Source organism: Panthera leo, chromosome C2 (assembly GCF_018350215.1).
Source record: "Panthera leo isolate Ple1 chromosome C2, P.leo_Ple1_pat1.1, whole genome shotgun sequence".
Taxonomy (NCBI): domain Eukaryota; kingdom Metazoa; phylum Chordata; class Mammalia; order Carnivora; family Felidae; genus Panthera; species Panthera leo.
Genome location: NC_056687.1, coordinates 131,271,992 through 131,299,644, shown reverse-complemented (window position 1 = coordinate 131,299,644; position 27,653 = coordinate 131,271,992). Strand labels below are relative to the sequence as shown.

The following is a 27,653-nucleotide window of genomic DNA, read 5'->3' as shown; positions in this document are numbered from 1 at the left end:
AATTGTACATCTTGTTGCAGACTGAGTTTATTCAAGCTCTGAGAGCTCAATATGTTCTTCCAAGTTTTCAACCGTTAGTAGCCCAAACCGATTGCTTCCCTCGTACCAGCATTTAGTGTCTGAGGTGGTTCCCACTCTGTTCTTTGACCAGCTGGTACCGTGTTTCTTGTGCCTTTTTTTTTTTGAATTTGATTTACCCTTTGGTAGGAATAATTCGGCAGAGGCATATGACCTTGTGGCATTGAACAGATGTTCATAAAGTTGCTTCGCCTCAGGGCACATGCTCAGGAGACTTTCTACAGAAGTCGATGTTAGCAGTTGTCGGCACAATCCGTGTACCAGGCTTCCACTGTATAGTCTGTCTCAAGGGAGAGGAAAAGAGTGTTGTTAAAGCATACGTTCAGTGGAGAACTTTGCTCGTTAACATGGCTTTAATAAATGCAGCTAAACACTTAGCTCTTCAATACAATTAGTACTAAAATTACTTAAAAACCTGTTCCTTGAAGGAAGGAACTGAGTTGTTAGTACAAATTTGGCTGGTGATATTTAAAAACTCTTTGTCAGCAAATGAGATAGATGCCTGCTGGTTCTGCAACCAGCTGAAAGTTGAGCAGGCCTCTTACCACTTCAAAGAAAAGGAATTAAAAATGTCTGATAAACCAGATGGGCAGTCTGCTGAAATATGAGAAAATTTAGTGGCATTGTTTGCAAGCTCACTGATTCACTTGCACTGAGAATCTACTGCAGGAATGTAAGATGTGGTTAACTGGAAGCCACAAATTTAATACATAACTTACTGCCAGAGTTGATCAACTGGTGCCTTAGCAACTAGTGCAGAACCATCATTTAATCAGTGTAAGACCATCATTTAAAAAGCTTTAGTAAAGCTGAGATGCAAAAACAGTCCTGCTGAAATCATTATGAAGAGAACTGTTTGGTCTTGTTTTTTCCCCTGTTTTGTCGTAAAGGGATTTGTGGTAGCTAGAGAGGATCCAGTCTAGAATGACCTCAATTATTTAATGAAAGGCACAAAAAAGACAAATAAAAATAAATAAATAAAAAGGAAAGGCATAAAGAATCCATAGGTCAAAGGCTAGTTAATCTTATTGGGTAGAAGGTTCTAGGGTTGACTCAGATTATCAGGTCCAGAGATGTATTAACACTATTTACTGCTAGGAAGCTTTATACCTTAAAACACTTAAAAGTCACACCAGCAGATTTTATATGCCTCCAAACATACATCATTCTTTTATTTGACAAACATTTGAGTTTTTCCTAAATGCTAGGCACTGGGGCTACAAAAGTAAATAGCTAAGTGCCTTCCTCACAGAGCTTCCATTCAAGTGGAGAGAGACAAAGTGTATCTCCAATCTCCACTCCATTTGCTAACAATCTCCCCTTTATTCTTCCTCTCTCCCTCCCTCTGGGATCTCCTAGATGTCCAATCCACTGAACGTAGTACCCACACCCTACTGCTATCCTTTCTTTCTTACCAGCTTAAACTCCATACTCAAACATGATAATCCCTTCCTGGCATACAGGCTGCCTCTCCCTTCTTCATACTCACCTGGCAAAATAAAAACCCTAAATAAAGTCCACTTAAGTGTCTAGGAGTCATCTTATTAGAATAAAAGCTCCGTGACGGCAGAGATTAAAAAGAAATATTTTGTTCACTACACCCTACCACAGAGTAGGCATTTAATAAATATTTGAACAAGTATATGAACAGTATGCCACGTGTTAAGAAATGCAATTACAAAAATCCAAAAGAGTAATAGGACTACAGTGACTGGAAGTAGAGAGTAATATTCCAGGAGGATAATCAGAAAGAGGCTTTATAAAGTGATACTTGATCAAAGGGCTGAGAGAAATGAAGGAAAGAGTTCTATCCTACCAACAACTGCCTCTTTTTTTACTTTAAGGGACTGGCTTTTTAATCTTTGATCTAATCATGGCAATTTTCTTTGGGAATATCGACAAAAATTTATATGTTTCCAGCTCTTCAGCTATAATAGCGATCCAAGACCAATTATACTAAGATTAATTTTTAGAAATTTATTTGCTTTAAGTATAAATAAAAGTATTTACTTCTGTGTGCAGCCATCTGAACTAGTTTCCCGTGGTGCTTACCGAGTTAGGTCTGGTTCCGGGAGAGGAGCGGACAGCAGCTGATTGAGATACATCCCCATCTGCAGACAGCACTGCCACTGACAGAAGATGTGAGCTGTGTCTAAGTCCAGTCTCGTGCCCGGCCGTGTCTGCTCCTTCACTCTCTGGAACTCTTCATACAACATCCTAGCACCATCCTCCCGCAGATCTTCCTTATCTAGACAAAGAAACAACCCGAGGGCAGTATTTCCAAAAACACTGTATAGCTTGTAATTTTCTCTCTCTATAAAACTTTGAATTCCATAAAGAAAAAAATTAGTTTAAATAACCAAAATGCTTTTCTCTTCTGGCTCTTTACTATTTTAACGTCAATGTAAAAGCCTTGCTGTATACATTGAAATATTTATACTGAAATGCCTTTTTAATGACAACCTAACTTCATTCAACCCTAAATTATTTTTTTCCTTAAAATAGTATCTCTGACTTAAAATACATCTGCTTCTGAACTCTCCAAACCCAAATTCTGTCTCTCTGAAAAATACAAATTACTATTAAATATCCTTGTCTTCACTGTTCTCGTTCACTAAGTTTCCTTCCATGGAGACCCGCCCCTTGCTATAGTGCACTTACACAGCCTGTGTTCAAAGCACACTTTAACCTCTGCTTTATGGGAGGAAAACAGAAGCATGACTGACTCGAGAATATGGTAAATCATCTACTTCACATAGCGGAGGTTAAGAGGCAAGAAGCAACAAGCCTAGGCAATGAGGAGTGCTGTTTGCGTTCAGCTGTAAGCTCCTGCAGGTTTGAGTAGGGGCGCGCAAAATGATATTGGACCAACTTGAAAGTAATAAAAAGGAGGCCCACCTTTTACCCATTAGCGAGCAGCAAGGCACTGAGCCTGCCTGGGTGCAGGGTCCACAATTCCTAAAAGAAAAGAAACAGACCCTTGACGTGCCCCTTCTGTTGGACTCAGGTAAAAAGTTAACAGGCTTGTGCTCTGAGAATGTTCTTAAACTACAATTACTATTCAATGGGTGGAAATACCCTAAAGTTGTGTTTTCACTAGTGGCGTTAACTCATTCATTTGGCTCTTAGAAGAAGAGTCGCTTCTGACAACTATTCTCACACTTGGGGTGTCCTGGAGTCTGTACCAGTTCACTCTTTCCTTTAATGTGTTTTAAAAAGTAAACTCCAGTGTAGCACTGTCCAACAGAACTCTCAGCAATGACGGAAGTGTTTTGTGTCTCTGCTGTCCAATTCAGTAGCCTCTAGCCATATGTGGCTACTGAGCACTTCAAATGTGGCCAAGTCAAGAAGCTGAAGTTTTCATTTAAAGAGCCCCACGTGGCTAGTGGCCATTAGATTAGATATCAGACAGCACTGTTCTGGGTGTGGTGATTGTTATATGTGTTTAGATAAGGAGTTACAGCATTCATAATCTTTTAAAGGGAATAATTCTATTAAAGAATTGAAGTGCTCCAAGACATGAGCATTTATTTCACCTGATACTTACATGCAGCTGAAACTACCTTAAAGGGTATTTCTCTAACAGAAAAAAAAGTTACTATTTCTGTCATCACTAACACACTAATTGAAACTTACAGTGGAGAAAAAGTAAAACAACAGCACAAGCACGAATATTTCCTGTGGCTGTAGGAATTCAGAAGCTTTACCGATGGACAATTTTACATAAATTTCTAGTGATGATCTTGCCACTGTATTGATGCTCGGGAATAGGGATAGGGTACATGGAGTCCAGAATGTAACTGGCACGTTACACATGCACACTTCGCGTGGGACGAGGCAGTAGCAGCATACCTTCACTGCTGTGCCCTTGGAGTCAAGCACTCCAGCACTGAGCCTGGCACACACAGGTGCTCAAAAACACCTGCCAGTGAATGAATGATATTTTGGTGGCTCCACCCCTAAGTTCTGAATACAACCGATGGGAGTAAACAACGAAGAATATTTTTGTTTGTTTCTTTAAACTTGCAATTATATGCAAGCAGTGTGCAAAACTTTACTCCTGGAATTTCCAGATACCTACCAGGGCTGTTGATTATGACATGCAAGGGCCCCATCAGCATCCCTAGCAGTAAGGCCTGCAGGTGATGTAGCTTTGCCTTGGCCTCTGTGTGCTGCAACCAGTAGCAACTGACTGAAACGAGCAACTTCAATGAAGAAGGGATTGGCTCCAGGATGGTCTGTTTCACCTTCAGGGTTTCTAACAGAAGTATCTGCCTTTTGGCCAAGGAGAGCTGAAAATACATACCGAACATCCCGCAAGTTACTTTGTGGAATGTCTCTCCCCCCCCCCCCAAGTATAAAGAGACTTTAGTGCAGATGAATTGCTCTGTCAGTTTCTTACCTTCCTGTGGAAAGAAAGAAATTAGCCACACTCAAAGCATTTAAAACACTGGGTGCTTAATAAATATGGTTGAATGGATATATTGTGTACTCCCACTACACGGCCCTTGCTCATGTCACTCCACCCTCCATGTAGGCTGGTGAACATATTCAGTGCATGTCACTTGGGAAGCTTAAAAATTTCAGTCCTCCGGTCCCACACCCTGAATTTTGATTCAGTAAATGTGAGACCAACCAAGGAATCTGCATTTTAACTATTCTGCGTTGAGAGACAAAGATCTATACTCAACCCTATTCTTAACTGCCAGTGACTACAGAGGCCCTACCTTCTTCACGATGCCATTTCTGATCACCTCTGGAAGGCAAACTTAGATTATATGCACTCTCTGTGGCATATCATACAGCCTTCTATTTGTTTGGGTCTTGTCTCATGTCCCTACCCAGTTGAATGTTTTATTTTGTTTTTTTGTTTTCCTACACAGGGATTGTTCCAGGGTGGCTGCTTGTAGGTGAGAGGTATATTCAAGGGAGATGGGAATATTTAAGGACTACCTGCATTGTGCTTGCACTAACACACCCGACTCACTTCTACTCCATGCGTTAGAGTACACTTCAAATAAAAGGGAGTTAACAGCTATGAGGGGTTTGGGCTTCCTAAAATAACTTTACCTTAATGAATCTTAAGAACCATAAGGACCTTCTAGGTCACACACTTAAACAAATAAGGAAATTTGTACTATTAACAGGGCACCTTCAGGAGGACTTTACCATCAAACTTGAAGAAAGAAAAAACTGGTGTTCCTAGTGTCTGCATGCAGCCAGAAAAGGATTTCTTTCTTAACTTTATGTAAGGATGAGACACATTTTTCAGTACCTAAAACCTAGTTTGTAGTCAAATCAGTGTGTTGACAGCTGGGAATGGACATGGCAACCTGAAACAAAACATCATAATTGATAAAATAGTTTAACCATCGATGCATGAAAGCATTAAATATAATTTATACAACTCATTTTAAACTTCTGATACTGTGATAAAACTTTTTTTTTTTTTTGAGAGCATGAGTGTGGGGGGCGGGTAGGCAGAGACAGTGAGGGGGAGACAGAATCTTAAGTAGGCTCCGTGCTGTTGGCACAGAGCCCAACATGGGGCTCAAACCCACAAAGCCTTGTGATCATGATCTGAGCGGACTCAGAGTTGGACGCTTAACTGACTGAACGACAGTATCACCCCGATACTGTGATAAACTTTTTAAAATTGAAATATGCAAGATGCTTTACAGTCTAAGCAATCACTCTTACAGGAAATAACAAGTACTTAAAACATGATCTCAACTGGTAGGAAAATACACCAAGTAAAGCTAAGAAAATACATGAATTCTTTTCTGACATATAATGCTTAAATTATTGAATTGTCTACAATTCAATTACAAATTACAATTTTTATGAACAAAGTAGGGTTTGGGCTTCGACTTTAGAAATGTTCTGTCTCTCATTAACTGTACAGCATTCAACGGGCAAGTTTCTGAGCTTTTCTACCGTCAGTCTGATTATCTGTAAATGGGCATTACAATGAATTACACAAGATGTTTCATGGAACCCACCAGTTCTTAGCCCCTTCCAAAAGAGGAATGACTCTGCTTACAGCCCTTAAATTTGGTTAGGTTTTAGCCCAGTGACAACTTCCCCTTACCCCAGAGGGGAAGGAAAGCACAAGCCGGTAGAAGAAGATCCCAGAGAAGCAGAGACATCCAGAGAGAGGCTGGTTGTGGCGCTTACTCCCAAAGAAAGACCCACTTGCATCTCTGCTTATAATTAGCCTCTCATTGGTTAACCTGAATGGATCTCTATCCACTGCAGCTAATAACCAAATGAAAACCCTATCCTATGTGGTTACTGTGAGAAATAAGTATAAAGTTGCTATTACAACCGTTGGCACAAAGCAGATAAAGTATTATTACTGCCTCATGTTAAGAAAAACAAAATGACTAGAGAACTATCACAAGATTTTTCTTATACCTGCATTTGTCTTTGGAATCACATTTGTACTTGATACCATTTCGAATTATCCTGGGCTATAGGCGCCTGGGTGGCTCAGTCGGTTTAGCGTCTGACTGTTGATTTTGGCTCAGGTCGTGATCTCATGGTTCGTGCTTTAAGCTCCACGTTGGGGTCCAGGCTGACGGCATGGAGTCTGCTTCGGATTCTCTCCCTCTGCCCCTCCCCCACTCATATCTTCTCTCTCTCTCTCTCTCTCTCAAAGAAAAAAAAAAAAAAGAATTGGGGTGCCTGAGTGGTTTAGTTGGTTGAGTGGTACAACTCTTGATTTCAGCTCAGGTCATGATCTCATGGTTAGTGAATTCGAGACCTGCGTCAGGCTCTGTGTTGACAGTGTAGAGCCTGCTTGGGATTCTCTCACTGTCCCTCTATCTCTGCCTCTCTCCTGCTCTCAAAAATAAATAAGAAAAAAGAATTATCATGGGCTAATTAGAGCTAGCAACACTGAGCTAAGTACAGGATTGATTAGTTTATGCCTAGGAAAAGCTGAAAGATACGACCACAAAGAAAGTGAACCAGAATTTCACCCTACTTTGAATACAGGTAAGTGATGAGAACACTTGTCATCTCCACTTAGCAAAGAGTATAATCAGCATGTTACACTCATTGACTCAGCTGGATTTTCTTTCATATGAGGGAAAAAGTGCCTTGATCCTATGTTGCACCATACACAAAAAAATCAATTGTAGATAGACTGTAGATCTAAATATGAAAGACAAAAAAACTGTCATGACCTTGGAGTAGGTAATAATTTTTTAAGTAGGTTTTAGAAGTGATAGCTATAAATAATAAAAATTTAAATTGGACTCTATTTAAAGATTCTGTTCATCAAAACATACTCCAGTGAAAAGACAACCTACACTATGCAAGAGTCTGCTCACAATACATATTATTTGACAAAGGACACATATATAGAAATAAGCAAAAAGCCAACAGAAAAATGGGCAAAAGACCTTGAACAGAAACTTCTATAACAGAGTATCCATGTGTCCAATGGATACATAAAAGGTGCTCACATAAGTCATCAGAGAAATACAAATTAACACCCACCAAATTGGTTAAAATGATGCCACTATCCATCAGAATAGCTAAAAAAAAAATTTTTTTTTAAGGATAAAAAATACCAGGTGTCAGCAAGGGTGTAAAGTAAGAGAAACTTTCATAAGCTGCTGGTGGGAATACTAAATGGTTAAACCACCTTGCAAGACCATTTGGCAACATATCTTGCAAACTAAACATGCATATCCCACGACCTAGCAATTCCACTCTTAGTAGTATCTGCAACAGATAGAGTATCCATATTTTCAAGAAACGATGTGCACTAGCATGTTCATAGCACTATTCGTAATTGCCCAAACTGCAAACTACCCAAATGCCCATCACCTGCAACATGGAAAGATCAATTGTGGTAAATTTCCACAATGTGGTAACATACGGCAGTGAGAAACAAGTGATCTGCAGCTACTCACAGTGATCTAAACCTCACGAACTTTGAATAAAAGAAGCTAGATGAAAGGATTCACATTATAGGATTCCATATCTATAAAAATATAAAAACAGTTAAAACTATTCAGTGTTATTACAGGTCCGGATAGTGATTACAGGGGGTGGGAGAGGGGGTACTGGAAATGGACCCTAATGGGAAAGCTGCTGGGATGCTGATAATGAGTCTTCATCTGGACATTGTTTACATGGAAGTGTCAAGTTGGTGACAATTCATCAAGCTCTACACTCATCTGTGTACTTCGCTGTGTGTTCGTACTCAGGGAGGAAGACTTTTCGGAGTGATGCATACGTTCGTTATTTTAATTGCAAGGATGGATTCACAGACGTAAACATACATCAAACTCATCAAAGTGCACACTTTAAACATGGGCCCTTCACTGTACATCGTTTTTCACTAGAGCCATAAAAAGTTTTAGAAAAACTCTCCACAGCACCATTTATGTTGTGAGGAGAAATGTAATTGCAACAAAACGTCACCCTTTAGAATTCTGCTAATTTCAATTTTATTGCTGTGGGTAAAGTTTTAACAAATCCCTTCTGTTTGGAATTTGACTTATGCTCAACTTTCTAGTTCTGAAACCCTAGAAATGTGATAAAGTTAGCTGTGTTACTTGGCATGGTAAAAAGGACTCTTGTAAAACTGCATCTAGATTTGAACTGTAAATGAACCATAAACACCAGATGGGGACATCGTATCATGGGGCTTCCCTGAGTGCAGTGACTTGTAATTAGGCACAGCCCTTGAGGGGCATAGCTCGGAAACTATGTTTATGGAATTGTTAGAAGAAAGGAGTGGGGAAGGAGGCCAGTGAGACTTTTTCTTTCTTTAAGTGAGATATAATTCACATATTGTAACATTCACCCTTTCAAGGTGATTTTAGTATATTTATAAGCTTGTGCAACCATCACTAATTCCAGGACATTTTGGCACCCCAAAAAGAAACCCTGTTCCCCTTAGTAGTCATTCCCCATTGCCAAGGAGGCTCTGGTACCCAGCTAATATGGATGTCATTTCCTCCTGCCTGAGCTGGTACTAATGGGGAGACTAGAGAGGTTATTCTCTGTTCAGCACCGTAGGCCAGGGATTGGCATTACTGACATTTTGGGCTGGATAATTCCTTGTTGTGGGCAGCTGTCCTGTGCATTTTAAGATGTTTAGCAGCATTCTTGGCCTCTCCCACTAGAGGCCAGTAGCAACACCCTCCCCCCCTCCAACCACCTAGGAAGTGATAATCAAAAGTGTCTCCAGACATTGCCAAATGCCCCCCGGGGAAGGGGGGGCAGGGTAAGGGGACAAAATCACCCCAGTGGAGAACCAGTGGTGTAGACTGTTCCAAAAAACTCTCACAGGAAAGAAAAGCTTCATTCAAACCTGCTGGGAAGCAATGGTTGCTATCCTGTATCCTTGAGTAGACTGGTACCAGGAGTGGTCTGTGACAGTCTCATGAATCGGAATATTAGTTGGATTTAAGAAAACTCCGAATAGGGGTGCCTGAATGGTTCAGTCAGTTGAGCGCCCAACTTTTGATTTCAGCTCAGGTCAATGACCCCAGGATCATGGGATCGAGCCCCATGTCAGGCTCTGCATTGAACATGGAGCCTGCTTGGAATTCTCTCTCTCCCTCTGCCCCTCTTTCTGCTCGCGCTCTCTCTCAAAAAACAAACAAATGAAAACAAAAGAAAAAACTCCAAATAGGCCCTGCAATTGGTATTATAAATTTATCTGCATTTAATCTGTACATTTAATTGTGTTAGTCTAAGCAGTTCCATATATATTTGCAATTTTCAATATATTTATGTAAACAAAAAAATAAACGCTTGGATCCATAATTTTTTTTTTACCTTCAAAAGGGGGTTGGTCTGAGTGTTACTCAGGTTTAAACAACACTGAATTAGGCAAAGAATCATGTTTTCAATATCAAAGTAATCATCATGAGGCCATAAACCTAATGCCTAAAAAAACAGGTCCTCATAGATAAAAATGAAAAATTAAGACCCAAGCATATTAATCTTATTAGTTGAAATCTGATGCAGTCTAAGATATCAGCTACGCCTATGACAAATGCCTACCAACGCACACTGTTATTGTAGCTCAGAATTTTTTCCTTTGCCTTTTTTTTTTTAAAGGCACACACCCCCAATTTATGAATAGCTAGTGTCAACAGAGTAGTAGTAATAACTGCACAGATAACACAGTCTACTGAAGTAGAGTGGAAATGGCAGATCGGGAGCTAAAAGACCTACGATTGGGTCCTAGCACTGCACCTCTCTGGCTGAGGTATCACACACTCACCTATTTTGAGTCCTAGCTTTCTCAGCTACGAACCGGGCGGGGGGAGTAGCAACCAACCTCATTTGGTTACATTACGAGAGATAATATACATGAAAGCACATTTTAACCCATGAAGTACTTTACAAAAATGACATTAGTGTTACAAACGCTTACCTCAGTCAATTTGCTTAAGTCAGAATAATCCTTGGGCAGTTCTACTGCATTAACAATTGATGTCTTGATATTTTTATTAATCCTTTCCACTTCGCTGAAAGCTGGAGGCTGAGAAGGCAACGCATTCCAGGACACATTTTCCAGATGTGGGGAAGCATTCAAAAGAAGCCCATAGATGATTTGACGGATGGGCAGAGATATTCTGTGGGCATTTGGTTGCTGCATATTTTCCACCTGTGTGTGCAGAATGGTCCGTCTAAGCACCAAAGCGTCGCTGATGAAAGGAGATAGCTGGCCTTTGGCCAATGCCACTAATACCCATTCTGGTAAATCCAGATTCAAGGCGGCAGGACAGGCATAAGTACCATACTGGAAGAAGTCCTGCAACTTCACCTGGGATTGCTGGTATTCTTCCATGGAACAGCAGAGAATTTCCTTCACATTTTCTCGATCCTTTTTTGGGAGATATTTCAGAACGTTATCTAGTGCTTCGGTAGGGTTGGCAAAATGAGATAACCAATTCAGAAGTCCCAAAACTCGGTGGTGTCTCCTCCCCTTTGAACTGGTAGCTCCAAGAGGCAGACGGACTTTACTTAAGAATGTGTCCATGATGGGTAGATTGATATGATCATTTCCACACAGCACCGCAAAGAGAGGTAAGAGAGCTTTATTCATATTGCTGAAGTGACGGCAGAGTGCGTCAATGGAAAAGCATTTGGCAGGGATATAGCAGTCTTGTGTGCCTTTGATAGTGCTCACATTTCTCCACTGAAAGCTATTCAGTGGGCAAAACCCAGTTTTTAGGTCAAAAATGCAAAAGTCACTATCCGACGATAACACAGGGCAATTCCAATGATTAGCCAGTGTCATAATGTCCCGATCTGCTTCTGAAAAGCACTGGACAAAACACACCTGTAGCTTGATTAAAACCTGTATGAACACTTCCCGGATGAGTAAGGGACACACATACCCACCCCCACCAACAGAAAGGGAATGAGCCATCTGGATCTTCTCTCTGGCTCGATCCTTTAAAGTTTTAAGCTTTTTATCTGAAATGTCACATCCTCCGTCTAACACAACATATGGACAGATATTACAGGCAAACAGTGATTCAAAGAATTTTTGTACAACATCTGCAAAAGAGTCATAGTCCCCTCCATATCGAAGTTCCAAGTTTGAGTTGAAGCAAAGCCGGTGGAAGAGAGCATAGCCGTCAATGACAATTTTTGTGTCCCGCACCTTCAAATCAGTGAAGAACTCATTACTATGATCTTCTACAAAACTCATTAGTCCTCGGATACCCATGATGACTGAAGAACTGCCTAATTAAAACAACGGAACACACTTTCAATTGGTGCTCTTTACTGGGGACCAAGTTATCATTCCCAGCACCACAAACCAACAGCAAATGTCACGAACAGCTCTTTAACCAATATATTAGGTATCAGCATCTCAATTCTTACCTAGATGCTCAGGCACCACCGGCTAGCTAAGTGCATTTTCATTCTCTTTTGCTTTCCCCGTATGTTACAAGGCACAAGTGCAATGGTGTCATGGACTTTAACCTATGGATAGAGATGGGGGCTCTAAAAGAGAATCCATTAAAGTCCATTACCGACAGACTAATAGAGACTACTGTGGACTTTGATATTGAGATAGATAACCGTCACCGTCTTCCAACAAAGAATATTTTTGTGGGGTCAAGGTAAAACGTCTTAAGCTATAAAAATGATACCCTCCTCGATCTCATAATTAATAAATCAGGGAGCACAAGGCTTCAGTTAACTAAAGTGTGTAGGGTCAATGATACGGATCCAGTTTTTCTTTACTGACAATCAGGGTCTGGGAATTTCTTTTAGGCCTTGGCTTGTGGTCCCATCTTAATTGGCAATGTTTTGAGTAAGGATAATTACTGCTTCATGCCTGGAAGAACTTAAAACTCTCCAGTCTCACCTTAACCAGAGGCTCTTTTCATCTTCTCATCTTTGCATTATCTGGCTCAGTACCAAGAATATCGTTCCCCATCTGGCTACCTGAAGTCATACGGTGTGTATTACTAGTGTTTCCTTTGGCCTCACGCTCCAATATGGCTCAGCATGGCATGGTTACCGATTCTGTCTTTATTTAAAATAATGAGATTTTGTCAATCATGTATTTCTTTTGCATTATTTTTGACGTTTAAATACACTGCATTAAAATATATGTATCTGGATTACAGACTTCTGGGGCACCTCTTTGCATTCTGCACCCAACTCAATTCACCCCGGTTTTGGCCCTTCCTTATCCAGTATAGTAGTCATTTATTTATAAGTGGGTCTTGTGAAATACATGCGAACAGAGGGAGGCCGTGTCAACTCATCCTAAACTAATTACAGGACCTTGCAATAGCTGTTGAACAAATGCTGGCTGGATGGGAGAAAGGCGCACAAAACGTTTGCTGTAAGTCGTCAAACACAGGCTTCATACATCACGCCACCCCAGCCCTCACAACCCGCTACCCGGACCAGCGGCAGAGCCCACCTGCACGGTCCTCCCAGAGGACCAGCCCCTCCACTAAAAGACTGCAGGAGCCAAGGGAGTCCTGGCAACGCCTGCACGTGAGAGTCCAACCTCAAGAGCGGGAACCGGAAGCCTCCGCGTATGACGTCACTGGGAAGCTCGGTTCCATGAAGCCAGTGGTGCCACACCGCGCCGGGGGAACAGGTGCTCCCGGGCCCGGAGACGTCAGGTCGCTAAGGAAGGCCGGGAAGTAATCTCCGAAATGGCCGCGGTCATGTTAGTGAAGCCAGGCGAGTCGGGCCTCTTCCCCTTTCCCCGCCCATTTGGGTCGGTGCACACTTCCGCCTCGGGGACCGGCTCTGTGCCGCCTCGCCCCGGCTTCCCAGCATGCCTCACGCTGTCTCCCCGGCAACGGTCCCCAACAACCTTGCCGGGAGGTCCTGGAGCTCCGCGGTGCTGTTGCGCCTACGAGGGACCTGCCCAACGTACGTCCCAATTACGGGTGGGACTGTGGGCCTGCCCCGGCGCCGCCGCTCCTGCGCCCTCGACAGCGAAAGGTATGCGAAAGGCAAAGGGCGCTCCTCCGGGCGTGCCGGGCTCCCCAAAGCCGGGGAAGGTGATGGCGTCGGGCTGCCCCAGCCAAGATCCGCATCCCTGGGCCTCCATGCCCGCGACCTCTTCACTCCCCTCAGCTCCTTTCCTCCTGGATCTGCTCCAGTCTCCGGAGAATAACGGTTGCCGGCGCCTCCTCGAAATATGTTAACCCGCTTTGCGAAAGTGTAATTTTTTTTTTTTTTTTAAAGAAGTTGAGGCAAGGAATGTTAAACTTAAGGTTAAAGTTTACCTTTAAGGTTAGCGTTGTACTTTAGCAGAATCTGGTGTCAAATCTGCTTCCTCTCATTTCAGGGAGGAGAACTATTTGACTTCAACCTATGATAAACACTCCTTCTCATGTCTTTTGTCTAAGGGTCAGTTGCACAAGGAGGTAATCTCACCTTTATACGGTTCCCATCCAACTTTCTAAATCTCTTTCCTCCTCGCGCCACGCACACTCCCCCCCGCCCCCCCCCCCCCCCTTGGGCAACAGTCGGTCGGCTGGACACTTGTTTGCCCTGAAAAAATTTATTGAACACCTACTAGATGACAGGCGCCAAAGAGAGATAAAGAAGTGTGTTCCTGGCGCTCAAGTTCATTCACAACCTTCGTTGAGGGGGTCGCGAGGGAACGTTGACAAGAGAACAGGTTGTTCTGGAATCTAGACAGCCCTCTGCCTACTAGGGTAGCTCTGTGTTTGAAGAGAGACTAATGGAGTCGACGGTCTAAAGGTGGCCTGGGGAAGGGGGCGCGCGGGCTGAGTCTGGGAGGTTGGGCCAAAGGAAACTCTGTGGCCCAGGCCAGACTGCTTAGACGTTGCTGGGTTTAAAAGCTCATTTACAAATAGGAGCCCCTGGGAAATTGGACTTTCAGAACCATTCTGTCTCTCACTAAACAGGGACCTTCATCTTACCTCTAAAATAAGGAGAATTACTGGGTGATTTGAAGGGTCCTTTTCAGTTGAAAAGCTGTTAAGTCCATACATTTATCTTAACAGCTTAATTTGGCCAGAAAGTATCACTTTTATGGGAGCACAGAAAGCAAATAAAATACACATCTGGAGGCCTGCTCTCCAGTTGTTTTTTTCAGTAGTAGACTTCACTAGTATTTTCTGTGATCTTGATAATCTGACATAATTTTTTATTTATTCAGGGATTTTGAGGTATAGGCACCAGCTCTGAAGTTCTAACCCAATGTTAATGTTGTTTTAGTATTCTCATGAGACACAGCCGCAAGATAATTTGGTTTCTTTCTTTTCATTTTTTTTTTTTTTAAGATTTTATTTCTAACTAATCTCCACGCCCAGTGTGGGGCTCAAACCCACAACCCTGAGATCAAAAGTGACATGCTGTACTGATGAGCCAGCCAAGCACCTCTCTCTGTCTCTTTTTTTTTTTTAAAGCTGGTTACTAGAATACTTCTGACTGGCATCAGGTAAAACTGAACTGATTAATGCATTATTTCAAGAAGAAAAATGCTGTAAATGGACATTTACCATTTATATTCTATTCTGAGGATTTTTGTAATTGTCACCATCATGTGAAGCCTGTTGGTCATATTCCCCAAAACACAGATAACATCTTGTTTTATCATTATACACAAGCAGTTTTTGTCTTACAGCTTTGGAATAGTTGCATATGGAAACTTGACTCCAAGGCATAGACAGTCTTCAATTTAAAATCATATTTTCATAGATTTAAAACAAAACCCAGTCTTCATCATTACTAAAGACATTTACATTTTGATGAAATAGAAATGACTTTACTGGGCACACACTCATATGGAATAGCCCTACTTTTCATAATCCTGCTATGCATTTATAGTTTCTTGAGGAATTACAACACATTTATATTCAGTTATCATTAAAATACAATTTTTGGTTTGAACTGGATTTGTGACACTTCTTGTTTCCAATCCAGAGAGATTATTCTCTACATAGTGTGTATAATAATTTCAGAAACTGGATCAGAAATTGTTTAGGAGGGGAAAGAATTTATTCCGAAGTCTTTCTTCCTCTTCACATGTATTCTAATAGATGCAAATACAGTAGTTTAATGTCTACAGAAAGAAATTCTATGCTGATTTCTAGTCTAATCCTAACTCATTATTTTTTTTTTAACGTTTATTTATTTTTGAGAGAGAGAGAGAGATAGAGCATGAGCAGGGGAAGGGGCAGAGAGAGAGGGAGACACAGAATCTGAAGCGGGCTCCAGGCACCAAGGTGTCAGCACAGAGCCCGACGTGGGGCTTGAACCCACAAACCGTGAGATCATGACCTGAGCCACCCAGGCGCCCCGAATCCTAACTCACTATTTGTTAATCAAAACAGACATAAAGTAGGAAGAAAGAATTACAAAAAGATTGGGGTGCCAGGGTGGCTCAGTCGGTTAAGGATCCGACTTTGGCTCAGGTCATGATCTTGCGGTTCGTGAGTTCAAGCCCCGCGTCTGGCTCTGTGCTGACAGCTCAGAGCCTGGAGCCTGTTTCAGATTCTGTGTGTCTCTCTCTCTCTCTCTGACCCTCCCCCATTCATGTTCTGTCTCTCTCTGTCTCAAAAATAAATAAACGTTAAAAAAAAAATTTTTTTTAAAAAGAATTACAAAAAGATTAATGCAAATGTATAGATTTAAGGAAGTTATAATGTTCTTAAATTTGGATTTTTTTTAAGTAAGTGGGGAGTATAAATCTTAAACAGATTAACTGTAACTCAGTTTTGCTATATTCATTCAGATGTATGAGGGAAGGCTCTCTTCCTGTGACTGTCTTCTATTAGAATCTGCAATATCTCTACCTTTTAACATTTTTCTCTCAAGTCATTAAATGTGGTGTCATTGAATCCATTACTCAGGGTGCAAGTATCACGGTCAGAAACGTACACATAGTTAGGAATCTGTCGACATTCTTTAGACCTGATCTCTGGACTTTTCATCTTTCAGGGATTGACTGACGCTACTTGGATTAATTTGACGATCTCCTAAGAGACTCGAAGTTAAATTTCTATAAACAAATAAACTAGTTCTCTCTCATTTGGAGCAATGCTGAAGTTCCAAGAGGCTACTAAGTGTGTGAGTGGACCAATAGCCCTTTCTGCTTATCCAAAGACCTTGATTGCAAGAAGATACGTAGTTCAACAGAAACTTGGTAGTGGAAGTTTTGGAACTGTCTATCTGGTCTCAGACAAGAAAGCAAAACAAGGAGAGGAATTGTAAGTAAAAATACTTCATACGCATTTTGAGTTGGCTGCCTTGTATGCGTAGCTCTTAGCTGATTAAGAATATGGAGTACCGTTTGCTTTTTGCATTTAAGGTGGTCAGAATTGAATAAGCAACAGAAAAGCTTCTGGAATGATGTCTCCAGATAAGGTTTTTAAAGCCATTTCAGTAGGTGAGTGAAGTACCCGAACGACCTAGAGAAGGGAGATGGAGTAGATTAAGTGGAGATAAGATTTTTATGCATACCGGAGTCTCAATTACAACGTTGCTTCCACTTAACTTGATTGGGACTTCTTGAATGAGAAAGTAAGAATTGTTTATAATGAAGGCAGTTTTAGAAATGTTATGAAATGCAAATAAATGGTAATTCACACTTGAGGTGAATAGGGTGTACTAAAAGGAAATATGGTATTAATTTTCTTTGGCTTTCTTCTATGGAGGGGTTTTTCAGTCTGTAGTCATACAACTCTCAAATTAGGACATTTAAATCAAACAGGAACTCCCATCTAAAGTTAACTTATATTGAGGATCCTCTGGTTACTTCCTTTTCTTTGATTTTGATGGGACTGTTAAACTGTCAAGGTAGAGAAAATGCTACAGATAAGGATCAATCTTCATTTTTAGCTTGAAGTTGTTTGAATTTGCTACAGTGAAAAGTTAGTTGGAATTGGAGTTAGGATAAAAAACTTGTACGTCTTGGGGCACCTGGGTGGCGCAGTCGGTTGAGCGTCCGACTTCAGCCAGGTCACGATCTCGCGGTCCGTGAGTTCGAGCCCCGCATCAGGCTCTGGGCTGAGTTCGAGCCCCACGTCAGGCTCTGGGCTGATGGCTCGGAGCCTGGAGCCTGTTTCCGATTCTGTGTCTCCCTCTCTCTCTGCCCCTCCCCCGTTCATGCTCTGTCTCTCTCTGTCCCAAAAATAAATAAAAAACGTTGAAAAAAAAAAAAAAAAAACTTGTACGTCTTGTATGTCAGAAACAGGAAAAAAAGAGAAGGCAGAAGTAAAAATGATCCAAGATGTCAGCCTTTAACTCTAGGCAAACAAATTTCCATCCTGTAATCTATTCTTTTATTTGGAGGTTTTAAGTCAACTCAAAATTATTTTAGCTTTTGCTCATTGGATTTAATATCAGTGTGATAAACATTTTCTACTTCTTAATATTACATAGGAATTAGAAAAGTAAATGTTGGTGCTGCTATTTTATTTTCAAACTCAACCTTTTAAATGGTCTCTGTGTCCAGAATTTTACAAAGTAATTATCAAGAATCCATAGTTTTCATTGAATTCCTCTATGAGGAATGACGACAGTGTCCTTAGAACAGGTTTCACGACTCCTATCAAAGACTTCTTTTCCATAAATCCTAGAGGTGCTCTTCCAGCCATGTAGAACAGGATGATAAATTTCTGAAAATTACCAGAGTACCTTTATGGAAACATTGAGAGTAAGACCTAAATCTGACCCAGGACTTGTGTGCATCGTATTGTAAATGAGGTGGGGCCACGGGCAAACAGTCAAGAAAGAATTCTTGAGATGTTTTTGGTGCACAAAGGTGCTTTTATTATAGCACAGGGACAGGACCTGTGGGCAGAAAGAGATGCACTGCACCTTTGTTGTATGAAGCTGGTGGTTACATGCCTACTGCTCAAGGGGGAGGGGATGTGCAGGGAGTAGTAGATCATAAAGGTTTTCTTCGAATTTCTGCTTGTAAAACTACTTTCACAAGATTTCTATGGTGCTTATCATTCAGCTTGATATTAACTATTCGTGAGATGTGCAGGCAGTCATGAGACCCTTTAAGAATGTAGCAACCACCTTTTTTTTCTCTCTCCCGGCCATTTTGGCGGTTGCTTCTGGTTGGGTCTGCCCCGCACCTAAGGCAGGAAGATGGTGGCCACAAAGAAGACGAAAAAGTCGCTGGAGTCCATCAACTCTAGGCTCCAACTCGTTATGAAAAGTGGGAAGTACGTGTTGGGGTACAAGCAGACTCTGAAAATGATCAGACATGGCAAAGTGAAACTGGTCATCCTCACCAACAACTGCCCAGCCTTGAGGAAATCTGAAATAGAATACTATGCCATGTTGGCCAAAACTGGTGTCCATCACTACAGCGGCAATAATATTGAATTGGGCACAGCGTGTGGGAAATACTGCAGAGTGTGCATCCTGGCTATTATTGATCCAGGTGATTCTGATATCATTTGAAGCATGCCAGAACAGACTGGTGAAAAGTAAATCACGTAAAATTTTTCGTTAATAAAATTGGCTAGAGCTTGTTTAAAAAAAAAAAAAAAAAAGAATGTAGCAACCAGTATGTCTTTGATCCTTTTTGGAACTATGCAGGCTATAGATCAGTCTTCTGGGCTAAAAGTGAACATTTTTCTCATTCTGTCTCTCATCATAAAGATCATATCCAATTTTGGTTTCTTTAATGAGTAAGGAATATGAAGAATTTTAAGAAAATTCACAGAAGGGCTAAAAAGTTGATTAAAGGAATGTAAAATAAGATATATGAAGACCAAACTTGAAAGCTTCCGACTTGAGATGATGGGTGTATATGCACCCATAGTATATGGGAGTGTAGTGTATATGCGTGTGTTGGAGGAAGGGTGCAGAAATGAGAGAGGAAGGGGCTGGTTGGTTGGGATGTGATTTGCCAATAACGTTTCCTGTACTTGCATTGGTCTAAAAATACCTGATTTGAACTGAAGATGGCAGATGAAGCCTCAGTCTGTGGAATGAATCCAACAGTGAGGATAATTGACAAAATTATTTGACACCGAAAAGTCTGGTGTAGAATCTCTTGAAAAGGAATCATTCATCATCAGAATCTCTACAACATATTACATACAAGCTACATTCAGCCTTCAGATGTGTTTTGTTTGGCCTGCATAGTGGGGATTTTTTTTCAGTCTAAATTAGTTGCCAGTATTTAAAAATGTACATTCTCAGAAAGATTGAGCTTTTCATCTTCTCTTGGAAAAAAAAAAAAAAAAAAGATTTGGTAACATTTGCTAACATTGATGCTATATAGCCAATATGGGCTGGAGCTGGGTAGCAGCTGCCCCCTTCAGACAGAACCTGTACTCTTTAATTAGCCGTGTCTTACCACTCTTCACTGTCTCTTATACCCACTGCCTATCTCTGTAGACATCTGATTTTACACCTCTGCTAAAATCATGAAGAATCATGGCTGTGGCTGCTCACAAAATCCTAGAAGGCTAGAAGGAAGTCAGTAAGTGTCACAGTTAAGACCACAGGGTTTGGAGGTGAACGGGTCAAATGTAAAGCCAGTCGTTATGCAGGTTCCTCATCTGAGCTTCAGTTTTCTTATGTGTAAAATGGGTATTAAACCTCATAGGATTGAAATAGGGTTAAATAAAATATCTATGTATGTATAAAACATCCAGATAAACATATATTATCTAATAAGGAATGTATAATATAAAAACAAATATAGGATATATTTGTAAATATATGCATAAAATATAGAATATCACATTACCTTATATATAATTATCACTCAATAACAGTTGAGGTTCATCTTATTTATAAATAATCCAAGTTATAGGAATAATTAAAGGAAGCCTACCAAAACTTTATCTAGTCACGACCCAATAACTTTACTCTCTATTAAGAGGAAGTTTTTCTTTTGTATTCCACTTTTAAGAGAGAAATCTCTCCAAGCAATCTGCTATCAGGCATGTGATTTTAAAATCTTCTTCAAGAATCTTTCTTGAGATTGTAACAATTCTATTGTCATATTCTTTTGTATCTCTATGACTGTCCAAAAGCAATTGATCCTCAGAATGTTGACTTTTTAGCTATATAAGATAGCAACTTATCAGTGATTATGTTTCATACATGTTACAGAGGCAGAAACTAAACTCATTTTTTAAAGATTCTTTCCCCACAGTGTTGACAATTGAATCTTTAGTTAGTGAGAAAAGCACATTAATTAGCACTACCCATTGTCCAAGCACTTTGGTTACATAAAATTTTAGATTCTACTTTACATACTGGGCTATAAACATAGGGAATTGGTTAATATTAGAGATGGGTAGAAAATAATGCTTTCTGAAAAGATTTATATAATGTTGTGAATGCTTCTCCTTTAATAAATCAAAGTAGATCTGACTCCCTTCATTGTTTTGCAGACATACCCCTAACTGTTTGAGATTATAAGGAAAGTATATCATAACCTTTATATACCAGACGATCTCTTCTCTAGTTAAAAGAGTGACTTGGGTGTACTATGAGTCTGAGGTGGTCTACAGGACACTTATTACTAGCCCCTATGAAATCTAGGTTTACGTAATATGCACTTTTAGATTTAATTGAAGAATTTGACAAAAGGGAATATAGCTATTCTAACTTTTCCATCAAAGTATTGCAATTTATCATTATGCCACTTGGGGGCATCACTCTACCATTGACATTTTTCATATTCTGTGAATTTGTGAATTTTAATTACAGTGTAAATACCACATTCCTTTACATTTTTATCGACTTTCTGCATTTGCTATGGGACAAAACAAAAAACAAAAAACTATAGCCATGACATTTGATTAGTGTGTGTTTGGAGAGAGTTTTCTCTTTGGCATAAAGATCGGGCATTCCTTTTTTGGTTATCACAGTAGTATGAAATTAAACTTTAAAGGAGTATTGAATGACACAGAGAGGTTTTTTTATTCTACATCATGAAATTTATAAACCAATATTTGGGAATATTTTCTTTCATGATTATAGAAATTCTGGTCTAATGAATGTGGTGGGGATGTGATAATGTTAACTCATATTCCTAAATATTGTTCTAATTCAACTTCATAATTTTATATTTTTGTTAAGCTGTCAGACTTTATTTTTAGTTAAAAAATTTTTTTTAATGTTTATTTTTAAGAGAGAGAGAGAGAGACAGAATGTGAGTGGGGTGGTGGGGGGAGCAGAGAGAGAGGGAGACACAAAATCTGAAGCAGGCTCCAGGCTCTGAGCTGTCAGCACAGAAGCCGACGTGGGGCTCAAACTCACACAAGAACTGTGAGATCATGACCTGAGTCGAAGTCAGACGCTTAACCAACAGAGCCACCCAGGCGCCCCTGTCAGACCTTTTTCTTTAAAAGCAAATCCATAAGTGATGAGCTAAGAATGTCTTTGGTTCTTAGCATAGTGCATGTAACTTAATAGAAAAGAGATGTTAAGGAAGTAATCTTACCTTACCCTAAGATACATGATTAAACTTGTACATGATTAGTTGTACATGATTAATCATGGCCACAGTTGTAATGAATTTAGAATTTTCATCTTACCATTGAATGCTGGTTATAATGCTGTTTTAAATTTCATCAACTTAAAATACAGTGACATCATTATTTAGAGTTGATTTTGTGCTGTCGTCTTTTATAAAAGTTTGTCGACTCATAAGTATTTAATTTATATATTAAACCTTTGCTTTGTACTGAACACCAGCGAGGAGACTGAAGCAATAGGAAATAAGGCTTGGCTCTCAGGAGCCTCCAGTCTGGAAGAGGGATAGAATTAACCTGTAGAAAACAACTAGTAAATGGTACGGGGTTTAAACACTTGTGTAGCAGGTTGCTCTCAGAGATGGCCAGTGCCCAGATCCCTTCCTAGCTACCTACAGTCTTTATTTTGCTAGTTTCTGTGCATTATAGAGAGCTTTCATTTTTTCCCCTCTCGGTCCTGTGGTGTAAATATCCAAATATTTCTTTCTTTATCTGTGCACCTACACATTGGCCTTTGCCTAAATATGGCCAACATGGTTAACATGCAAATGCATTCTCTCTCCACAGAGCATTTCTTCCCAGTATCATATATCTATAGTATGAGATAAGGACTGGAGTTAAATAGGAAAGGTTAACAAGTCCTTAGAGAAATGGCCTCAAGCCTAGGTCCTTGCCTCCGAGGAGAGCTTTTGGGCCTGTAGTAGAGCAGATTTTTAAAAGTTCTAACGGGCAGATTTCCCACCCAGCCACAGAAACAAGATTGAGGAGAGTGGGCTAAGAATTGCTGCTAGAATTAGTCGCACTGACAGCAGAGGGGAGAGGTCTTAGACCTTAAAAGTAAGGGAAGTGAAAAGTCATAAAAGGGTAACAACAATCATAAAAATAAAACCCACAGGAGTCTGGGTCCATTATTGGAAGACAGCTCTCCTAAGCGCAGTCTCTTCTGAGAGCATCTCAGATTTATACCCCGGTTCCAGCATGTGGTGTTGAGATACAATCATCAATAGGGATGGAGCTGAGGAGGTCAGGGCCTTGCAGGACAGAACCGTAGTTAGCCACCACACTAGGATCCAGTCCTCAGCTTTTCATCTTAATATACCTAGTCATGGTCAGTCTTGATAGGGCTTCCTGTTAACTAAATTCAGGCAAGACAGATCTGCAAATTGTGATACCACTTCTTGATTCAGGGCCTAGAATGAATAGTATCTCTTTTCATGTGCCCTCAACCATTTTCTGATGCAAGTTCTGGAGAAGCTGAATATCTGATCAGAAGTGAAAATAAAACAAAATGAAGTGGGTGGAATAGACAGCTATTTGTTTAAGCCAAATAAAGGGTCTCTTCCTCATAACACAGAACATCATTCCAAAGTGACCATTTTTCTCAGAACCGTCAGACCCAGGGTATATCTCCTAAATAGCTCTGGATATGCGTACATTCAGTTATCTTTAGGGTACCTCCTTTTCCTGTATTGATACTAATATACATACATTTAATAAAAAGTGCATGTGTGCATAAAGCTGGAAAATGTATAATCCTGCCACCCAACTGCTGGTCTTTTCCGTACGCGTTGACAAATATTTATTCACTCTTCTAAGGAAACATACGGCATTGGTCACAGTGGTTGCCTCAGAGATGGAGGGTGAGAGTGAGGAGACTTACTTTTCACTCAACCCTTTTTGTACATTTGTAATTTTGTACCATGTGCAAGATTAAAAAAAACACCCACATAATAAATAAAAGTAAAAAAAATAACTCCACATGTTTATTCAACAGATGTTGGTCACTATTTGCTGGTCACCTGCTCTTCAAGGAGCTTGAGTTTAGTGGTTCTCAACCTTGGCCAAAGAATGGAATCACAGTATTTTAAAAAAATACATGTTTGAGCCATACCCCAGTACATTGTTTTAATTGGACCACACCCCAGGCATCTGGATTTTCGAGAGCTTCCAGGTGATTTGAATGTGCAGCTAAGCTTTAGAATATTGGTCTAGTGAGAGGGAAAAATGCTAATTGTATAATCATAAAAGTAATTACAAGCTGCCATAACCATTGTGAAAGGAAAGTCTTGGTTGCTCTGAGGTATGATAGACCCGTCTAAGCCGTCTAAGCTGGCAGGGTGACCCTGGGGGAGGCAAGGCTTCCCGAGAACATGTTGTTTCAGCTGAGACCTGAAGGATGATTAAGAACCAGCTAGTGGTTTTCTCACTTTATTGGGCCTCAGAAGATTGCCTGGAGGGCTGTTAAAACAGATTGCTGGGTTCTCCTCCCAAAATTGTGACTTAACAAGTCTGGGTGGGGCCTGAGAATGCGCATCTCTACCAGCTGTTGCTGCTGACCTGAAGACTGCACTTCCAGGACCACCGAATGAGGCAAAAGGGCGAGAGAACGCTTCTGTTCAGTGTCTGTATAAGTTTGCATCTTTTTTTTTTTTTTTTGAAGCACTAAGATATAAGTATTTTCCCATGTTATTATTTTCTTTTTTAGTTTTGAAAAACGTTTTATCCGAGAATTACTTAATTTCAAATATCTTCCAAAATACAATTTCCTAGGTTGCTACAAAAGAAAGCAAATTCAATAAGTAATTTATATCATTAAATATGTTTCACTCGTGTATACATATAGAATGCCATGCAATTAATATTTAGCCCTGGAATGCATACCATGTGTTTTTCCTTACTAACGAAAGGCTCAATCCAGCACTTGCTATGGACTATGTACAACAGGCCGAGTTCAGTGTTCATAAGAATTTGACATCAGCTGCCTCGATTTACAGCTGTGGTAGTTTGTCCACAGGGGTGTCAAATTTGAAGTCTGTAGGAAACAGATCTGGAGCTCGAGGATAGATATAAGCCTGTTGGACTGTCTGATTGTAACATCAGCAACACCAACGACATCCCCAATTTCTTTTTGGGTCCTCTTCTCAGTGGAGGCCTGTGAGGCCATGTAAATGATTGCCACTGCCACAGATACCAGGAACCTTCCAGGAACCAAGTCCAGTTCCACAGCTTTATGGGCTATGTGTGTAGGTGCCATCTGTTCTTGTTTAAGAAGACAAAGGTTGGAACAAAACCTGGACATGAAGTCCCCAGTTGTAATCAAATCCACACCGGTTTCTGAAGCTTTCAAACTAAGTTTAAAACATTGACCAATTGCTTTCTTAGAAATTTGTGACATGGCACATATTTTTTTTAAATGTCCTAGGAACCCCGTATTTTCCCATGTTACTAAGTGCTCTTACAAACATCACCTTATTTATTTGTAAATATTTACTTATTTACTTAGAGAGCGTGTGCACATGTACAAGTGGGAGGAGAGGGAGAGAGAGAATCCCAAGCAGACTCCTCACTGTCAGCACAGAGCTCGCCTCTAGGCTTGATCTCATGGTTTGAAATCAAGAGTCAAATGCTTAACTGACTGAGCCACCCAGGCACCCCTTAATAGCGTCATTTAAAATGCTTGCGGGGCACCTGGGTGACTCATTTGGTTGAGCCTCAGACTTTGGCTCAGGTCATGATCTCACAGTTTGTGAGTTTGAGCCCCATATGGGCCCGTTGCCCTCAGCACAAAGCCCGCTGGCATCCTCTGTCACCTTCTCTCTGCCCCCCCACCCCGCTTTTGCTCGCCCTCTCAAAAATAAAACATTAAGAAAAAATAAATGCTTGCATAATTGTCTGCTGTATGGCTTTACTATCAGTTGGCTCCCTGTAGTTGGTTCTAGTAACCTCTCTGAAGTAGGAGTTAAAAACTATTGTGCCCTTTAGCATCCTCAGAGATTTGATATCATGATCACTGCAGCATATCCCCTTTCTGTCACTGCTATCACCCTGGAAAACTAATGAAGAACCAAGCTTCAATCACTGAGAAATGATGGGCATTCTGTTCCATTCTGAAGCATATTTGGGCCACTTATGAATTATGGCCACATATGCTGACACACGCAGTTGTAATTAGAAAAAACAAAGGACTTCATCCATTTTCAAGCTTATTTCTGACACAGTGAGAAATGGAGAAATCAGTTTTCATATTGTAAGGAATGCACTGAAAGCTGCCTTTTCTGTGTATACATTTTCACTGTTTATAAAAAGACAGGACATTATTTCCTCTTAGCGAATTAATAAATTGATTATAGTAGCCTGACAGTGTCAAAAAATAATTAAGAATGAGTAGTAGTTCTTACCAGTATGCATAGAGTTTTATAATACTTGAAACAAGCTTTCAGTGATTCAGGATGTGACAGTACTTTCTGCTATTTAATAGCTGGTAGCCTTTTGCAAAGCTAGTATGCATGTATTGCACCACGAGCACCTCTTTGTGGATTTGTCTGACTTATTTAATCATTTTAGCATATCTGTACTTTCAGTTTTGACTCATTCTAAACAAAACATTAAATTTAATGAGTCCAACTTTGAGCCCATTTTATGTACTCTTATTAAAGCTATTATTCCTGTATTGTACCAAGGCTTTCTCCCCAGTGGGTATCTGTGATGGGAGGATTGGGTTATTGAGTGGGCTGACTTAGTTTAATAGGATTCAGTGGTTTATGCAATGGAGTCATGAAAACAATTTGGAGGAAACGAATGATTTCTTTCCAATTTGCCCTGCTAGAAAACAGTTTTCATCAGGTTTTCCCATAGTGATCATGTTTCCCTTAATCTTCAATCCTTTAAGAGACATTGTAATATGAAAGGATATTAAAGCAGTTCACATTCTGGAGGATTTTGTGCATCAGCTCATTTTAGGTAAATGCAGGAAGGGAAAATTTGAACTTGGACTTCACTTTGGGCTTTGCCAGTTCTCTGTCTGTGATAAAGTCAAGCCTCTGAGCTTCTGGCCATCTTACAACACTGAAGGTTCGGGAGGTAGGAAGGAAAAAGAGAATAAAATGCAAGGGTGCACAGTTACTTTGACTTGCCTCAATCATGGTAATGAAGTCGACGATGTTTTGGGGTAAGTGATTTACATATCCTGAGGCTCCTTTCCTGCATGTATTAGCATAAAAGAAGCCATGAGCTTATAATCTGGTTTTTAATATTTACAGATGATAGATGACTAATAAATAAAATATTTTAGGATGAGTAGGATGCAGGGAAACCTGCAGTTTCATTTTGGCCGGGGCAAGGGGCCAAAAAGCCTGCTTTGAAGACTGAATCACTGAGAAACATTTAGAAAGAAGACAACAGTACACAAAAAGGCTTTTTTTTAAATGCTTTTTTTTTCTTGCATTGCTATTGTTTGAAAGAAAATAAAAGTGAATTATTGAAAATACCACAAGTAGACTGTTGACAGGAAAAGAATGTAGGCAAATTACTAAGGTATATATATTAGATTTTTAGACTTTTACATTCTTTACTTATCCCATTCTGTTCTAATGATGTTTTGCTGGATTTGTGAATAGGGAAGCTAATGGTTTTGTCAACACTGAATAATACCCTAGGAAATAAGGAATATTATTCATTTAAATATATGAGATGGGTGGGGAATATATAAGTTATTTTGGTGAATTATAATTTAAAAATGTAATTAGATATGCTGGTCCCTTCACATTGTCCTTGTTGATGGCTCCCAATTTTTAAAATGTAAGATTTGTGTAAGCCTACTACTATTTAAATGTTGTTTTGTTT

The 27,653-nt window shown here is 40.2% G+C and overlaps 4 protein-coding genes across 21 annotated transcripts in view; 3 read left to right on the top strand and 1 right to left on the bottom strand.

The window, feature by feature from the left end:
* The window catches only part of ATP2C1 (ATPase secretory pathway Ca2+ transporting 1), a 170,225-nt gene extending 167,782 nt beyond the window's left edge, over window positions 1–2,443 (top strand). For both annotated transcript variants that reach the window (XM_042954480.1, XM_042954479.1), the window contains exon 28: window positions 2,101–2,443. In XM_042954480.1, the coding sequence (XP_042810414.1) occupies window positions 2,101–2,172 (72 nt within the window). In that variant the 3' untranslated portion in view covers window positions 2,173–2,443. The remainder of the gene's footprint in view (window positions 1–2,100) is intronic.
* On the bottom strand, window positions 6–13,252 carry ASTE1 (asteroid homolog 1). Of its 4 annotated transcripts, XM_042954498.1 has the most exons (7): window positions 13,007–13,252; window positions 12,440–12,604; window positions 11,950–12,051; window positions 10,487–11,808; window positions 4,160–4,370; window positions 2,131–2,326; window positions 6–358 (listed from the first exon to the last, which is right to left on the bottom strand). In XM_042954498.1, the coding sequence occupies exons 4-7, from the start codon at window positions 11,789–11,791 to the stop codon at window positions 28–30; spliced, it is 2,043 nt and encodes a 680-aa protein (XP_042810432.1). In that variant the 5' UTR covers window positions 11,792–11,808; window positions 11,950–12,051; window positions 12,440–12,604; window positions 13,007–13,252; the 3' UTR covers window positions 6–27. The 4 variants fall into 4 exon arrangements, with proteins under 4 accessions (XP_042810432.1, XP_042810431.1, XP_042810430.1 ...); XM_042954497.1 differs by lacking the exon at window positions 11,950–12,051; XM_042954496.1 differs by lacking the exons at window positions 11,950–12,051; window positions 12,440–12,604.
* NEK11 (NIMA related kinase 11) overlaps window positions 13,248–27,653 on the top strand; it is a 291,628-nt gene continuing 277,222 nt past the window's right edge. For 9 of the 14 annotated variants that reach the window (XM_042954485.1, XM_042954481.1, XM_042954489.1 and 6 more), the window contains exon 1: window positions 13,248–13,542. In XM_042954485.1, coding sequence (XP_042810419.1) covers window positions 13,248–13,542 — 295 coding nt within the window. Of the gene's footprint in view, window positions 13,765–16,515; window positions 16,785–27,653 lie in introns of those variants that run through there. The other 5 variants (XM_042954486.1, XM_042954483.1, XM_042954494.1 and 2 more) reach the window with 3 other exon arrangements.
* Window positions 18,660–19,067, top strand: LOC122229414 (60S ribosomal protein L30-like). Its single transcript, XM_042954501.1, has one exon. The coding sequence runs from the start codon at window positions 18,676–18,678 to the stop codon at window positions 18,991–18,993; it is 318 nt and encodes a 105-aa protein (XP_042810435.1). The 5' UTR covers window positions 18,660–18,675; the 3' UTR covers window positions 18,994–19,067.

Coding starts and splice junctions, on each gene's coding strand:
- ASTE1 (XM_042954498.1), bottom strand. CDS start 11,791: ATGGGTATCCGAGGACTAATGAGTTTTGTAGAAGATCATAGTAATGAG. Junction 4,371..10,486: donor ACTTAAGCAAATTGACTGAG/GTAAGCGTTTGT, acceptor ATGTATTTTCAG/CTCTCCTTGGCCAAAAGGCA. Junction 359..2,130: donor CCGGAACCAGACCTAACTCG/GTAAGCACCACG, acceptor CCCTTGAGACAG/ACTATACAGTGGAAGCCTGG.
- LOC122229414 (XM_042954501.1), top strand. CDS start 18,676: ATGGTGGCCACAAAGAAGACGAAAAAGTCGCTGGAGTCCATCAACTCT.